Consider the following 17,558-nt stretch of genomic DNA (forward strand, 5'->3'; position numbering starts at 1 on the left):
GTTCCCAGACTGCTTGTGTCTCTTCATTTGCAGCAACTCCGTGCTGTGGATTCTGGTACAAAACCTCTGAGTGAGCACCGACCCAGACTGATGGGCTGGGGAGCTCTGGAGAGCAGCAGTAGATAAAACTTTAATGTACATATAAATATATTGCATCTTTACTGTGTGTTTCATAACATTTTAGGGAGTGTTACCTCTTGGATGGGATCAAGCTTGACACAAAATTAATTGGACTTGGTGAGCTTTTCAGAATGAATCATCTCGTAGTTATTTGTGTGCACTGTAGGTAACAGGCTTAGCATTGCATACTTCTTTATATAGATTATTCTTTTAAATTCAGTTTTCTCCTGAAAGTGCTTTGAGTTAAAGGAAACACTGTTACAGAAGACTTTTGCTTCTCATTTTAAGTATGTCTGTAAACTTGATTTTTCAAGCATTTGCAGTAATTAAAAGTATCCTTCTCACAGTTCCTGTTTTTAGAAGCCTTTTTTTAACATTCACATTAGATCTCTACAGTAGCACAGGTTCATTAAAACAGCACTGTCTCCTTGTTTTAACCATACCTTTCAATAAAATTCAGGACCTGCAGATAAACTGTAAATAACCCTTTGGTTTCTAGGTTAGTTAAAACAAACTAATTGGGAGTTGGGGCTGAAAGAGCTGTCCTGTCCTGCCCTGTGTGTGAGCTCTGGCGTTCACGTTGTGTGCTCAAGTCAGATTAGTTTACTGGTGGGCCTGAAAAACAATCCCTGGGAAGAAAAGGGGAGAGGCTTGGGATTAGTTTTCTGTCAAGTCAGAAGTGCAACTTTTTCCATTACCGGATGGGAAGATACTAATAAGATTGATAAAGTGGTTTTATTGGCATTTCACAGAATCATAGAATTTTTTAGTTGGAAATGATCTTCAAGGTCATTGAGTCCAACCATTGACCCAGCACTGCCAAGGCTACCACTAACCCATGTCCCCAAGTGCCACAACCACATTTCTTTTAGATCCCTCCAGGGATGGTGACTCCACCACTGCCCTGGGCAGCCTGTGCCAGGGACTGACCACCCTTTCTGTGAAGAAATTTTTCCTCATATCCAACTTAAACCTCCCGTGGCACAGCTTGAGGCCTTTTCCTCTTGTCCTGTCCCTCGTTCCCTGAGAGCAGAGCCTGACCTGGCTGCACCCTCCTGTTACGAGGTTCCCCCCTGAGCCTCCTTTTCTCCAGGGTGAGCCCCCCCCAGCTCCCTCAGCTGCTCCTGGGGCTCCAGCCCCTTCTTCAGTTCTGTTCCTTTCCCTGGACACACTTCAGCCCCACAATGTCTTTCTTGTAGAGAGGAGCCCAAAACTGGTCACAGGATTTGAGGTGGGGCCTCAGCAGTGCCCAGCAGAGGGGACGGGTACTGCCCTGGTCCTGTGGCCACACCGTGGCTGGTACAGGCCGAGTGCCATTGGCCTTCTTGGCCACCTGGGCTCGTGTTCAGCTGCTGTTGACCAGCACCCCAGGCCCTTTTCCCCCAGGAACTTCCCAGCCACTGTGCCCCAGCCTGCAGGGCCTGTTGTGACCCAAGTGAGGACCCAGCACCTGGCCTGGTTAAACCTCACAACCATTGTTCTCAGCACATGGCTCCAGATCCCCCAGCAGAGCCTTCCTGCCCTCCAGCATTCCCACCCAGCTTGGCATCATCTGCAGAATGACTGAGGGTGCCCTCAGTCGCCTTGACCAGATCACAGATAAAGATGTTAAAGGTGGGCCAGTGTGAAAGCTGTCTCCTCTTGGAAGGCCTTACTCTTTGTGATCCCTGATCCTGTCTGCAGGGTCTAGCTGCCTCCTTATGCTGGCTCTGGCACCACTAGATCCCTCATGGGCAGGTACTCACATTAACCCCAAAGAATACTATTTTCATCTTGAAAAGCATTGTTTTGCTGGTCAGTTGGTGCTGGTTTAGTCAGTTTTATCACTGAGGGGTTTAACAAGCTGAGGTGTCCCTGGCCGCCCACTCCCCAGGCAGGATGGATCCTTAGTGATTCTGGTCGTGAGTTCACAGTCACAGATGTGATCCACAAACCTTGGAGTAAGAAAAAGAAAGGAGACCACTGTGGACAATGGAGTTGGACTGGAAGAGCAACAAAGCTGTGCTGGTGCTATTTTTAGTCCAAACTGTTTGTGTGGTTGATGGTTCTCGTTTTGCGCTTCACCACAGACATATCTTCAAACACAGATATTTGATAACCGGTTTCTGTAGTCTCTGTTAAACTTTGTGTTTTGTTTTCTGAACAGTTATGAAGAATTCAAGGTTTCACGTTGTCTTTCAAGCTCTCTGCATCAGGTGGAGGTGTCCTGTCTTGTTACCTTTGCAGTTCTTGGGGAAAAGTCACTAATTCTGCTAGCGCTTTCATATAAACTGACTGGTGTTTTCTCAGGAGAGTGAGCAAAACTGAGTGAAAGATATAATTTATAAATGAACTAATTAGTGCTCATAAGGTCTTCCTGATGTGATTCCTGGTGATGATTAAAGGAGTGATAGTTTAAAAATATCTAATGCACCTTTTTGACTCTAAAAAACAAGCAAACTTGTGCGTTAAAGTTAACATTTAATGAGCAACTTGTAAAAAAATCCTGATTATTTCTTATTTTGAGAAAGGATGTTGAAAAAATGTAGGTTTATACAGACTGGTTTTATTCATCTAAGGTGTCTGATATCTTAGTTTTTAGCTTTTCTGACTTAAAACTTGCACATTGTTGTATACTGCAAAGGTGTGCATGCTATTGGAGTTCTGGGAAAGGCCATGGTCATGCCCTCCAGAATTGTTAAAATGTCTCTTAATTCATATTTTAGTTATCATCTCCATTTCTGCTTTGCTTTTTCTTAATAGGATTTAGAATATTAGTCTTTTACTTTTCCAGATGGCTATTTCTAAGATCATAAAATAATTGGGTGTATGAATTAAAACAAGGGAAATGGACTACAGATCTTTAGTAGTATTTGCTGCTACCTCTGTATTTATGGTAAGTTTAACTTTGGGGCCACCTTGGTTATTATGGTAAATGCCACTTTTTTTGTGGTGCTTCCTGTACTGACATAGGGATTGAAAAAAATACATACTCTCAGCATACAAATTTTGTCCTTATTGACAGAAGTGTAGTACAATGCCTGTACACATACAGGAAATTAGGAAACACTTTCTGTAACTAGGGATTAACATTTCATTCCACCACAGCACATCTTTCTGAAAATCCAAGTCTTTCAAATATCAGTTGGTTCTTATGTGTAAATGGAAACATGTTAATTTAAGTGCTGCGAAAATTAGTGTTTGCAGTTCTCTTTGTGCAGCAGCATATGCATTGATCTCATTTGCATCTCCTCAGCTTTGCCAGACAAAGTAGGTTCTGCAGTGGAATTTTGAAGTAATCCTATGGCTGCCGAAATTGTTAAACATGCAGTGCTGCGCTGGAATTTCACTACAGAAATTTATGAATTTGTAGCAATCAATATTTGTCCATGATAGAAATGTAATTTTAACAGCAAATGGTATTCTGCTAGAGTGAAGGTCCAGCTTACAGATGTGTGGGGAGTTTATAATTGATAATTTGGAGGATTTTTTGTTATATGACTGTTTTGACAGTTCCATTGAAGGAAGGTGCTCAGTTGGTAAACTGGGGAAGCCTGACTTGGACAAATGTCACTTGCTTTTCCAGGGAGGGTGAAAGTAAGACACCTTGCTCTCTGTGTAGGAAAGCTTTGCAAATTTCTTCTCATCCAGGGAAGTTTAATTGTTTGAGCAGTTTGGCAGGATCTTCCTCTGTCCAAGAACCTCTCTGGAGGTGATTGCAGCTTGCTTTTTTCAGCATTTCAACCATTTTATAAACTTAACTCCATCAATTTGTGTGCTCAAGAGGAAGAGTCACTCAATATTAATTTTTATCCTGGAAGTCTTTAACTGATACTGTGTCAGTTACTGCCTCCAAGGTTGCTTTGGCTCTGGCATGTCTCGCAGAATGACCAGAGCTTAAAGTAGAGTGAAACAATGTATTATGTACCAGGACCATTTATTTCCTTTTAGATACTCTGTTTTTAGAAAATTCTATGATCTGGAAGAACTAAATCACAAAATAATAATAAAAAAAGGTTGGAATTTGAAACTAGACCAAAAGAAACTGCTGTCAAGACATGGTTGGTTTATTCTCAGAAAACCTCAGATTGGGTTTGGTTCACACAACCTAACGAGATTCTTTTGTCATCACCCTCCATCGCAGGTTCTTTGTTGTGTGGGATTGATCTGGTCATTGTGGATTCCGACCCTGGCTGCAGGAATGCAGTTAGAGTAAACCCAGGCTGAATAGTGTACAGCAGTGCCCTTGATTTACATAGGATAAGAAATAAAAAGAACAATGAAAATAGTATTTTCATCACTAAAACAGTTTGGTTATTGCAAAAAAAAAAAAAAAAAAAAAAGCAAACAAAAAAAAGGAATCTGGCTTTTTCTGGCCAGTGAAAGTTTTTGCAATTTCATTCTGTTGGTATGGGGCAGGGTAGGAGTATGGTTAATTAAAAACAGTAGATATAACACAGATAAACAAAATTAAAGTGAACCCTTCAGTATCACCAGGGAGTAGGATGTGCCCTTGGTGTTGAGCACCTCCATCCGTGCATCTCATGGATGTTTTTGGGTAGTTCTGCACAGGACGAGTAACAGGAGTGAGTAACACTGTAGTAACCTGCCAGCTGTTTGTCACCTGGAATGAGGAACTCCGTGTTACTAAAGAAAACAGATGAAGAATTCTTTCCACATATTTTTCAGTATTAAGATATAAATTTTAGCTTTTACTTCTTTATTTTTTTAGTTACTTGAAATACTTCTTTAATTTTTTTCTGTTCAATAAGGGGGGAAAAAGTCTTGCTTCTCACAGATACATAGGAAATGAGGTTTGTGTAGTTTAGCATCTTCAAACCCTTCAGTATTTAACCATATAGATTTTAATTAGAATGTATGCATTTAATGTGCAGTTTTCATGGTGTAAAGTAGTGATGAAATGAAAGTTCCTTTAGCTCTGTTTGGGAGGATGTGATATATTGCTTAAGATATGTGTGTGTGTTACTTTTTGCCATGTAGGCTTCACAGCCACTACTGTGCTCCTTCACCAGCTCCTCTTGTGCAACAAACTCCGACTGAGGTTCTTCAGTCTAATTTAATGAAATAATCTCCCTTTTCCTGAAGACATATCTCTCACCTGATGTTTTGCCTCTTAAAGTGGTTGTAGAAAAAGGAAGACTTGGGGGATGATCCAATGGTTTAAACAAAGATTGGGTGTTGGGAAAAATATGTTCTGTTCCCAACTCTGTTGCACACTTGCCAAAACGGCTTGGCCAAGTCACAAATCCGTTTAATCTGTTTTTGAAAATGGGAATAATACTTCATGGGCAGGCAGATGATGAAATTTCAGTGCTCTTTTCCAGCAGTTTTTATCAAGGAAGAGCTTTGCTCTTTTAAAGTCAGTCCCTTGGGTTTTGAAGGGGATTACTTGGTGTGCAGGGTGAACTCCCTCCCTGCTCCCTGTTTTTGAAGACTGTTGGTGCTGTTTTTCCTGGTCCTTCAGGCTTTCTTACACGCACTGTTCCCATGTGAATGCTGCTATCCCTCAGCTGTGGTGTGCCTTGAGATAAAAACTCACAAGATCTGCTGAGCTGACCTGTGTGCAGTATGTCACTGTTCTCTAATGAAAGGGACAACAGTGGCTTAGTTATAGTTAAGACATTGAAAGTAGCACAGAAATTAGTTTTGGAGGCTTATCTTTCTGTATTAGTTCAAATTTCAAGCTTTCAAACAGAATGGTTAGAATAGTTGCATATTGGGAGTGTTCTCTTGTGTAGTATAATACAACACAGATTTTAAATTCAGGTGTCATGATGGCTTTTTAAAGCAAGATTAGTCTATGAGATGGCTTAAACCTAGTAAAACATCAGCTGACTTCTGCATTTCAGCTTGAGTAGTTTTCTGCTGAATCAGTGTATTAGCTGGAGATACCAGTGGCTCCTGGAAGCAGGAAACTGGAGTTTCCGTGGCTGGGACCAGAGCTGGTGCAGGAGGCCAGGGAGAGCCTGCCCTCTTCGGCAGCACTGAGCTGTGACATCCCTGTATCCTATGAAACATCCCCGAGGTCAGGCTTTTATTGCGAAGAGCCTGCTAGCTACCTGTGCTTCAGGATTCTTGGTTTATATTGTTCATTATTTACTAATTGTTTGGAGTGGGTTTCATTTTGCTTAATATTGAAGAGGTGTGAGTAGGAGTGTATGTTTGTGTCTACACCTAAACTCCCTTTAAACCAGTGCAACACAACCATCCCTAGCCCTGATTTAAACTACTTTAGGCTTTCTCCTTCTGTGTCATGGGCATCATGAAGTGTCTGCCCGTTTTCACTCACTGTAGAGACAGATGACAAACGTGCGTCCAAGTTTATGCTTGGAGACATTAATCCCTTGCCTCATGTGGCCATGCTGTACCCTTTCCTTCTCTGTACTGGTGCTCCTTCAGTACATGACAATGATTGGCCTGTGTTCTCATGAAAACTTTTATTGAGTCTATTTTTTTTATTTCTGGACAGATTTCCACTTGCGTGACTCTCTGACTGGTTAAATCATGTCTGTTGTTTTTATTTGCTTTTATCCTTCTGTACTTTCCTGCTGCCCCTTACACAGCCCACGATTTGAGAACTTGGCATGGTCTCAGAACAGCTCAGGAGGAGGAGGAGTGCTTCTTGAAGGATATTTTCCAATAACAACGTGCTTGTTGTAGATTAGTTTCTTTACTTTGTGGCTTTTCAGACTCTTTGGCGTCTTGATTGGTTCTTGAGTGCCCACACAAGTGACAAAGGAACCTAAATTTATGTCATACCTGTGGAGCAGTCAGTGCATAGAACATTTCTAGAGGGTCTGCACATTCAGGATAAAAGTTTTAGGAATTTGCAAATAGAAGGAAAATTGAAAAGTAGTTCAAACAAACATTCTGGAGAGCATGCATGGCTTAAAAAAAAGATCTCAGAATATAATACAAAATCTTGATTTCTGTTAAAATTCCCAGCCCAGCCAGTATCACCACAGTGAAGCAAATGTGGAATGGGTTTGAGCATCAGACATCTTTAGGTAGGCAACTGTGAAATTTAATTAATGCCCATGGCTGTGTGAGAGGAGGCTGAAAAAAGCCTATTCTTTGACCAGACAGGCAGATTTAGGGGGGAAATTAAACATTGCTGTCTACTCAAAGTTCAAGTTGGTAGGAAGCAGTTTTTGTCATTCTTCAATGGCCTCAGTTAGTCATGGATTTCTGTGTCAAAAAAAGGGTTGTGCTGCTCTTGGAAGCAGAGTTCTGCCTTGAAAAGCCCATCTAAAATAAACTTTGCTTCCTTGAATCGGGAATAATCATTGTGCAGCCCTGCCTCAGTGGGTAGCTGCTCTCTTGGTAAGGATTAGGAAGTTTGGGCATAATTTTGCAGTGAAATGCAAGTCTCTGATGAGGTAATAAATGAAGGCTTTTGTTACTAAAGTAATGTATGAGTCACAAGTGCTTTTTTTATGATTATGCTTGCGTCAAAACACATCATGACAGCACTTGTTCACTGTATTCCTCCTACTGCTTTAATTGTAAGGAATGTGAGATGCCAAGAACTGTCTGTTTGGCTCTCAGCACTTTGGTTTGCTCTGCTGATAGCTCTTATTTAACAGTGATTGATATTATTGGAACCTCAGTGTATCCATATGAACTTTTGCCACCCCCACGTGTACCCTGTGACTGAGACTGAGGTGCCAGGCACCTCTGAGCAGCCAACTTGGTGGTAAAGGATGGAGTGGGTTTGGTTTGTCAACTTTGGCTCAGCTGTGCTTCTAAATCCTGTGCCTTATGGGAAGTTTTGGAATGGCATTTACTGTCATGGAGAAAGTTGGAGCTTGCATATTTATGGTTAAATGCAGTTATCTGGAAGGAAGAAAAAATGATAATTGATTTCTGTTTTCCTGTTGCATGTGTTTTGTTTCTGTTTTTTAAGCAGGAAGCTGTTGTGTTATAGAGTGATGTATGTAGGCTCTGCTGGGACTGTTTGCAATTTGGCAAAGGTAGAGGCACTCAAGCTTTTGGACAAATTTTAAATTGTTTTTATAGTTTAGTAGGAAATGTAGAGATTGAGACCACACAACCTGGCTCTGCATACGGCTTTTGTGTACAGAGATGCTAAACACCCAAAAATGCAGTGTTTCCATAGGCGGAGTTTCTTTTGTATTCACGGGCTGGGGAGCCTCAAATTCCAGAGGCATTACATGAGCAGTTTTAATGAATTAGTGTCTGGTTTTCCTGCAGCAGATGTGACAAGCAGCTTTATAAGCTGCTTCCCATCGATCGCCGTTTTCCAGCTCTTTTGTGTCTTTCTTTTGCTCAGAGAAAAGCAGGGAAGAGCTCGGTTTCTACAGTAACTGCTGCCTACACTCCTGCCTGCAGGCCAAGTGCTTTCTCGGTCCTGCAGCCTGTGCAGGGCTACTGCATTAAAATTCTGTAGGTTTTGTTTGGGTTTCTGTTTTTTTTTTTTCTTCTTGCTGGTTTAAACATTTTGCCCTTTAAGAAAAAAGGAGAATGCAGTGGAATTTGCGATTTTGAGATAGGCAATTTTAATTAACCATGGCACGTTGCCGTGATTGTAAGGTAACCTAAATGTTTTTGCTGCTGATCAGTACCAATGTTGTGTGGTTGGTATGTAAAGAAAAGAGATCCTGGCTGCTGAAACAGGAACCTTTGAAAATCTGTGATACACTGTTAATGCCCGTTTCTGTAGCGTAATAATGCAGGGGAGGAGTGAGATCAGCTTCAAGTTGTTAAGAGAATAGAATTTGCAGCAAAATTTGCTGTAGTGGTGCAACTTCAGTGCACTCTTTTCAGTCTAAACTCTTAAATACCCTTAGAGAAACTGCTGTGAATACAGGGTTAAAAATGCCCAGTTTCTCATGACGTCAGCTCTCCGAGTGGGAACGAGCTGAGCACCATTTCAGATGGGGTCATGTGTTTATTACTCAGTTTGTATTCCTGCTGGTGATTCAGGAATGTTCCTGTTGTCGTCATCAATATTCTGCTGTCATAGGATCATTTTTTGACGCAGGCAGGCTTGTTCCAGACCCTTCTGAGGCAGGTCAGCACCGTTCCTGTAAGGAATATCAACCAACAACTTTTTACATACCTCTTATGCACTTGCTAAAACATGAGCAGGGAAGTCTGTAACTGAGGTTTCCCATGGGGGAGCCTGTAATTTACAGCTAGATTGTATTTCCAGCCTTTGCTTACAATTTGCTGCAAGTGTTCTATTGGCCAACTTGAATTAACAGGAGGCTACAGCAATATTTCATCACTTCTGATGCTGCATAGATCTTTGCTTTTGAATCTTAAGAGATCTAAGAGTAGAGATAGATGGATCAGTGATCTTGCTCTCTAGGGTGTTTTCCATCCTGTTAGGTGGCACTGTGTAGACAGTGGTGGCACACCTGAAAAAATACCCAAATCCTTGTGAAGAGAATGCCCAGTGCTCAGAATAAAAATTCTGATTGCTGGTTTAAAAATCTGCGAGTGCTTTGTTCCTTGTGGTGTTAGAGGTCGAGCATGCCTCGAGCCCTGCCAGTCCCTGTGTGGAGGACGTGCTGTGCAACGATTGATCTTTGGGCCACAGAAATCAATTGCAAAGGATACAGGGAATTAAGGGGAGCATGTGTGAGGTTGGGATTCAGTCCCCAGAGGAAAAATGTTGCCACTCTTTAAAGGGCAGTTGCTTTTCGGGTAACCTCTAGAAGTGTCCTGACTAGTAATGGCCAAACATAATTGAATGTAAATTTATGGTAAATTAGCCACATCAGGACTTAGTTTCAAAGCAGGGAGGAGGAGGAGAAATCCATCCCACCACAACGGATGTGGACATGGCCCCTTAGGAAGTGATGCTGTGTTCTGGCTGGGGTGATTTCTCACAGGCTGTGGTCAGCTGCCAGCAGGAGGGCATCAAAAAACTTCTTTCCTAAAAATCTACTAGAGGAGCTGAACTTTGTGTTACATTAATATAAATAAGTAAATTTTTTTCATCACCAGTCCCCCATCAATAGAGAAAACCAGATACTCCTTCTATTGACAACAATGGAGAAAAGTTTACAAATGGCATATTAAAGCTAAAATCTCTGACAGGAGCACAAGGTGGCACCTCCTGTGGGTGAACAAGCACCTACATGAACAAATTACCCATTAAGAAAGTTATCCCTGTTGGGGATTATAAGAAAATAATTATAATCTGACTAGTTTTATACTGGATCACTCTTTTTCAGTGTATCCATGATAACTTTTCCTATACTCTTAATGATGGCAAAGTGTTACAACAACACTTTTTTAATGTGATCCTAGAAAAGACTTTGTAAAACAAATATCTGAACAGTTACTTCTGTTTAAAGAGTCAAGACAATGCTTACTGTAAAAAATTGTGTGGGTTTTTTTTAACAACCTTTACTTAATAAGTAATCATTTAGTGCTGGGAGTTTTCAGGTGGGTACTCAATGTATGACTATTTGGATGGATTTATATATCTACCTTTGTTATTAGCTTGGAAGCCGAGACTTTAAACTGTTGGGTACATTTAGATTATCTTGAAATAAAAACATCAGTTCAGTTGACTTTGTCTTCTTAATAAGTTTTGGTTTTGTTGATTCTTTTAGCTCTGAAGGTGATGACTCTATTCCAGAAATGGACTATGGTATTGACTTCCAGTTCAATTAAACACAGCCCAAAGTCTTAAAAATAAATTCTGGGCATGAATAATTCAGTATGCCTGCTCTTGGTGTTGAGCAGTCAGAAACCTTTTGGTAGGGGATTCAGACAGTGAGGAAGTTAGAAGGTGTAATTGTGTATTTTTTGAAAAGGGTAAACTGAATGAAGCGGCCACTTTCTCCTTGGTGTGGGAATTGTTGCTTTTTCCAAGTTAACCAAGGTTGCTTCTTTCACGTGTCTCCAAGGCATGAAGTCCCATCTCTTCTTACAGGTTTCTGTGTGTTTTCTGTGTGTCAGTTCCATGGGTGAGGAGCTGGGTTCAGCTCTCTTTAGAGATGCACCTTTTCCCAGGACATGGAGGCACTGTACACAGGCTTTACAGACACTGAAATATGTAATCATACTTCAACTTTCTGAGCGTTTTTCACTTCCAAGGTATTTCTAGTTGTATTTGTTAAGACTCATCTTTGAAGTATTGTTTATTTAAAAACCAGTTAAAAACCACAGCCACATATTGTTTAATCTATAATTAATATCCTATTAATCCATTGTGATGGAATCAATAATAAATGAAGCAGCAAATGGAGAAAAGATGAAATTGGGGTCCTTGTGCTTCCAAACTGAAATTTACCCATTAGCAGGAAGTCAATCAAGTTGTAATTTCCAAGCACGATGTTCCAGTGAGCACCTGCTTGAATGGATTCACTGCTGGAATGCTCAGGCCAGAGGAAGAGGCTAAAGGACCTCAGTTATATTTAATTTTTTTTCCTGGAGAAGACCAAAGGTGGATCTTAATGCAGCCTTCCCTTGCCTAAAGAGTGATTGTAGAAAGCCTGGAGCCAGGCTGTGCCAACAGGCTCACAGTTTGGGCACAAGCAGCTGCAGAAGTTGCAATGAAGAATTTGTACCTCTACAAATGAGAAAACTGTTCACTGCTTGAGAGTGTAATTAGTGGAAATGAGTTGCCCTCTTGCTTGGAAGGCTTCAAAATTTGGAGAGACAAGGCCCTGAGCTACCAGGTCTAACTTGGAAGTTACCTAGATTTGAGCAGGAGATTGGGCTGGACACTTTCAGAGGTCCCTTCCAAACTCCATTTCTCTCTAGCTCTGTCTGAAAGATGTAAAAACTCAATTTTTGCTTGACTTTTAAAATGCATATGTTTCAAAAGTGGGCCTGGGAGTGTGCACTGTAGGTGATTAAGTGTCAGTGTGCACATCTTCTACCAGAAGTATAAATAAATGAATTGGCTGTGAGAGTCATTTTTACTGGAGCAAGGGGAAAAAGACCAGTTGGGAAGTAGATCACAAGTAGGTAGGTAAGAGGAATTAGAAAATGGATTAGTTTCAAATCTCCCTTCCATGGAAAGGAGACCATAGCCAGAAGTATGGTGATTTCCATGGTTTTTTGTTAGTTCACTGATCAAAATAGCAGAAGGAAGTACAAATAGTATCATCTCAGGCTGCTGTACTGTCAGAGAAAACTGAAGTGGAAAAGCTGTGTTTGGTGGTGCAGATGTTAATCGTGACCTCTGCTTCTCTTTGTGGGGAGTTAATGCTGCCTGTGTTCACCTTGAAAGTATTTGAAGTCAAAAATCGACACAAGCAATCTCCCAGATGCTGACTGGGTTCTTTTTTGAGTCTTGGCTTTTTAATGTGAAAAGTCGAAGCTGTCCTTGGCTCTCAGTAAATCAACAAGAGTTCAAAAACAGACACCTTGTTATTCTTTTAAGTCTGTTTAAATCTCAGGGGATCTTTAAGTTAACAGGGGTTCAGTATCACAGTCAGTGTGAAAGAATTGAGCTGTGCAGTTGTAACTACCTTGACTTCAGGGGTTATCACTGCTGAACCCTTATAATCTATTTGAATGTAAAATCTGGAGGTGCTGATAAAAGAACCTGCTGATCAAAGTGGCATGGCAGCTTCTGTCTGATTTTGGTCCTGGTTCTTAGAAGGCAATTAAACTGGAATAATTCAAAGGATACTGAGGCACTGGGTGTCACAGCAGGGTTTATGTACAGGGAAGAAATTGGATTCCTACTGCTATGTTTTGGTTTCCCAGATAAAGGCAGGATGAAATTCCTCCTTTCCAGTCAGATGGTATTTTCACACAGGCAGAACTACAAGTGTATCATCAGCTTTTCCCTGCAGTAGGGACAGAACTGCTGAGGGGAAGTGAGAAAATATTAGAAATACAGATGTGACAAAACTAGACTTTGCACATTTTACCCTGAGACACTTCTCTGGCACCCTGCAAAGTTCCTAAACTCTGCAGAGGTCCTGCCTGGACCAGCATTGCTGTTTTTGGCTGGGAACTGCAGATATATGAGTTTTTTATGGAATAGTTTGAAATGATGTGATGCTTCTTGTCTGTTTTCCAGTAGTCAACCCACAATGAGCTGGTTTTTAATTTAAAGAAGAATAACTGAGGTAATGAGTTGCATTTTAGTTGTGACATCTCCTCTGTGGTGCCCTGGGTCGCACAGTGGCTCCGTTGTGATGCTCTGTAGGAAGCACATGGACTTGTCATCAATAAATGTACAAAACAGCTTACAGAACTGCTTTATTTCTTTGGGGGTTTTTTGTAAGTGGGTTGTCTAGATGAGTTTCTCCTCCAGCAGCCATCCTGTGGTAGTGTATTGTGAAACTACTGTAAATGTTTGAACAGTGGGTAAAATCCAATTCAGCTTGTTGAGGACTAAATGTTTGATGAGGTCTCTCCCTGTGGGTGTTCTGTGGTTTTTGTTTAGTTCATTGTATAACTAAAGAATATGCCAAAACCAACTTGATTCTGATCAAATTAGAACATGTTCTATACTTTGATTTTGGATGTAAATATAATACATTTGCATAAATGCAATTTATTCAGGAATTCTGTTGGTTATTGCCTGAATTCCAGCTATAAAAACATGCTTCTATTAAAAAAAAAAAAATTTGCAAATATGAATCAATTGACAGATGTGGTCTTTTGATAATATTCTGGTGTTATTCGCTCTAACCAGAGAGGGATTTGTAAGTACCTTGTATCTTCTTTACTTACACTGACCTTTCAGGCTCAGCATGGGAAACGTAAACTGCACTGGGGACGCCTCTGGGTTTTCATGACTGTCAATTCCAAGTTTGTTTGGCACATGTAGAACCTCTGGAGTAGCCTTGGTTGGTCAAAGCTCCTGTGTTTGGGGCTGCTTTTTGTGGGTGGTTTTTTTCCGACCTTGATCACCGTTTGAGAGCTCCATGTCTGTGCTGTGCTTTGACACATGTCCTGCAGTGTGCCCTGGGTCAGAGAGCTGCCCTGGCCTTGTTTGCCAGAGATGCCCACAGGGAGATGATGCATTCAGGGTAAAATGGGAGATCTTTTAATAAATTTGTGCCTACATGGAATATCAAAGGAATTGCTGAGTATTTTTTTCTGCCTTTCCATGTTCCTTCCTGGTACTTGTGTGGAGATCCACCTCTTCCCTATCCGCCTCATGCCCATCCTCACCCCGGTGTGGCACAGGAGGACTCCAGTTCCTCAGTGGTGTGTACTGGGGTGATTTTTTTTACCAGGCAATAAGGATTGTAACCAGGGAATTAGCACCCAAAGCGATGTCCAATTCTTCCCATATTTTTCTTTGAGTTGAAATAAATTTGGTCTCAAAAGCATTAAGGTAAATTTGCAGGTATGGAATAACCTTGTGAAATGCATAGGGAAGGTGACTAAAGTTTAAACCTGTGTCAAACAGATGTTATTGTTCATTTTCTCACAGGGATTTTTACTTAATCTTTGGCTACTGTCTTTGCATACACTCGAGTGTTGTTGTTATTGCTGCTTAAAAGAAATGCTGGGAAAATATTTTTATTAGCAAAACAGCCAAGACCCCTTTCCATTGTCACTAAAACGGTACAAGCACAAAATGCTTTCGACTGGAAAAAGCGAAGAAATGAGTTGTTACTGAATATATGAAAAAAACCCAACCCAGAAATGGGTCCATTTAACTTCCTTGCTGAAATGCGTGTGCAGTTTTTTGGCACAGATTCTGTTCCTAATTTAGTACATTGAGCATGTTTCAGAAATAGGTCGTCTGTTAAATGCGGACACGGTCCGTACTCAGAAGTAAGACAGAGAGAAAAGGAAGGTCACTGTCAATTCTTTCTCTTTTTCCTCATCCTTGAGTGTGTATTATAGGGGAAAAAGAACCACTGTGGTGCATGTGGCAAGGGCCATAGTGAAAATCAAATGCTGCTTTTATTCTATAAACATCCTTAGATTCATTTTAAGACATGAAAGCCAAAACACACGAGAGTTCATTTTTAAGGCTACTCTGCAGCTGAGTGTTCCTGCCAATTCTTACATCACTTTTATGTTTAATATATTTTTCCAGAGAAATGATCACTTTTATTTACAGCCTTTTGCATTCATAGCTCATTTCTTACCCCTTGTTCCAGCATGTGCTTGTTTCCTCTCTGTATAAAACTAGATCTGCCTAGAAGCACTTAAAAGCAAAACAAACCCAAACACCAACATTTTGTGAGGTTTGTTTCTGGGTATAGTGTCGTTGGAAAGTCCTTTTCATCGTGTGGGAGGTGTGTAAATGTCATCGTGGGTTTAGTGCTCAGTGTAGTCTAACAACTTAAGAACGAGGAGGTAGTAAAGTTATTTGAACTGTATTTTTATAGATGCTTTTGTTGAGACAAAATTAAGTTTCTTATTTGCTCAAGATTGAGCAAATATATTTACTGAGAAGTTAGAAACAGCGTGTCCTGTTTAATTGTGTTCAATTCTAAATGCTGTGCACAGGGATGTAGGAAGGGGATTATCCTAAGGTGCATTCATTGTATTTTATTTTTCAAATTTTTAAACAGTTGTACATTGTTAATTTGTTGTTAGTCATTAAATTTAGGCATGTAATCCTTGGTAATACTTGAAAATGGGCAGTTTACTGAAATTGGGTCTTAAATTCAGCTCTGAAAAAAGGTATTCAAATGTAGTACTAAAGCAGCAGTATACTCTGTAAATGAGCAGAATTAGAATTGATATATGTTTAATTTAATACGTATTTTAAGAGAAAAGAACCCAAATCTCTTAGACCAGTCTATGAAACTGGTTAGACCTCAAATTGGCCAACATTTATGCTTCTGATTCATTTTGCTATCATGGACCAACTTGTTCATTTGCTGCAGCCATTCCTTGGCATCATAAAATAATGAGCTTTTGTCTTCAAAATAGCTCTGCTTTGGGGCTACTGCAAGATCAGGATGAACCTCAAGAAATTCAGAGACAATGCACAAACTGCCCTTGTTAGAAAGAATTGCATTTGCTTGTATTCCTTTACAAATGTCAGTTGCTTACCTGGGGATCTTTTTCTGGTCACGTTGATCTCCCTGTATGATGTGTAAAATGAAGATGGTCATGGGTAATTACATGAGACACTATGGCTTTTAAATTCTAAATGAGCTTAGGTGATAACATGCAAGTTATGCAGAAAGTCCTACATTCTGTAAACAAGTGGCTCATATATTTGTTTTTTTTTATTTTTCAGCTGTACTTTCAGGTTTCCCAGCACAAACATCAAGATAACATTCACAGCTCTGTCCAATGAAAAGAGAGAAAAGCAGGAGGCCCCGGAGTCCCCAGTGAAGCCTGTGCAACCCCAGATCTCTCCCTTAACAATAAACATTCCAGACAACATGGCTCACCTGATCAGCCCTCTCCCTTCTCCCACAGGAACTATCAGGTATTTAAACCCTGCAGGTGGGATCAGGGCCATGTACAGTCAGGCTCAGCACAAATTTCTCATTCAGTATTTTGCTTTTGAGGTCAAAGTTCAGCTGAAGCTCAGCCTTACCTGCCTCAAGAATCCCCCTTTCTGCTCTCATAGTTGCATGGGCAGTCTGTGATATTCTGGTTTAACATGTTAAATGTGTAACAGTCTGCTCAGGAGCTGTTGCATTCCAACAGTTTAAATTGCTTTTTGCTCTTGCATGCTTATTGCAACTCTTCAAATGAGACAATTTTAAATTACACCATTTTAAAGTGTTCTGATTTGCCACTGTCCTCCTGAAGTTCATCATCAGGAAAAATGGTGGTTTGGGTTATTATTAGTGTGGGAAATTGACTGATCTCTTACTCCAGAAGATTTGTTATTGGCTAGTCACTGCTGGAAGTAAGCAGACCTTTTATTTAAAACACAGGCTGAGGTGCAGAGCTCAGTGTCAGGATGGCTGATCCCAGGGAGGGTGATCCAGGATTTTCCTTGCCCTGCTGCTTCTGTGGTAATTGCAGCCCTTGTCCCACCTGTTACTTGGGACCAAACTCAATTAAGCACAAGCAACCCATCCTCACAAATGGGTAAAATTAGTTCAGATAGAATTTTTCAAAGTGTTGGAAATATCAGGAGCAAAACTTCCATGTCAAGGCACTGGAAGTTGTTTCAGTCATGTACGTGCTTTTGAAAGCTTTTTTGTCCCCTCTCACTTCCTGCATCTTCACTTGAATGAAGAACTGCCTGTGCTTGCTTTTTAAAAAGGTACAACTTGTTAATGAAATTTGAATTTAAGGATAATTGACTTCTTACATGCTTGCCAAGCTCTTGGTCTCTATCTTGGAGTGTTAATGACACCTGCCTAAATGATGGAAGCAGAGAGAAAAGATATCTAGACTTGTCTGTGAAACAGGTTTGCTTTCATATAAGAATTCAGGGAAAACACGTCTTACCAATGACAGAGCAGCTCACGAATATTTCAGATAATATCCCATCTATCAGCACTGTCTTTGCCTCGCTATGAATTTTGTAATTCTCTTCAGGGCTTTCATGCACC

The 17,558-nt window shown here is 40.6% G+C and overlaps 1 protein-coding gene across 1 annotated transcript in view; it reads left to right on the forward strand.

Annotated features, from left to right (window-relative positions):
• Nucleotides 1-17,558, forward strand: part of FOXK2 (forkhead box K2) — a 46,565-nt gene that overhangs the window by 15,726 nt on the left and 13,281 nt on the right. Inside the window, exon 2 of the mRNA XM_048324042.1 lies at nucleotides 16,280-16,474. Within this exon, the coding sequence (XP_048179999.1) occupies nucleotides 16,280-16,474 (195 nt within the window). The remainder of the gene's footprint in view (nucleotides 1-16,279; nucleotides 16,475-17,558) is intronic.

This window comes from Corvus hawaiiensis, chromosome 19, assembly GCF_020740725.1.
Source record: "Corvus hawaiiensis isolate bCorHaw1 chromosome 19, bCorHaw1.pri.cur, whole genome shotgun sequence".
NCBI classification, from domain to species: domain Eukaryota; kingdom Metazoa; phylum Chordata; class Aves; order Passeriformes; family Corvidae; genus Corvus; species Corvus hawaiiensis.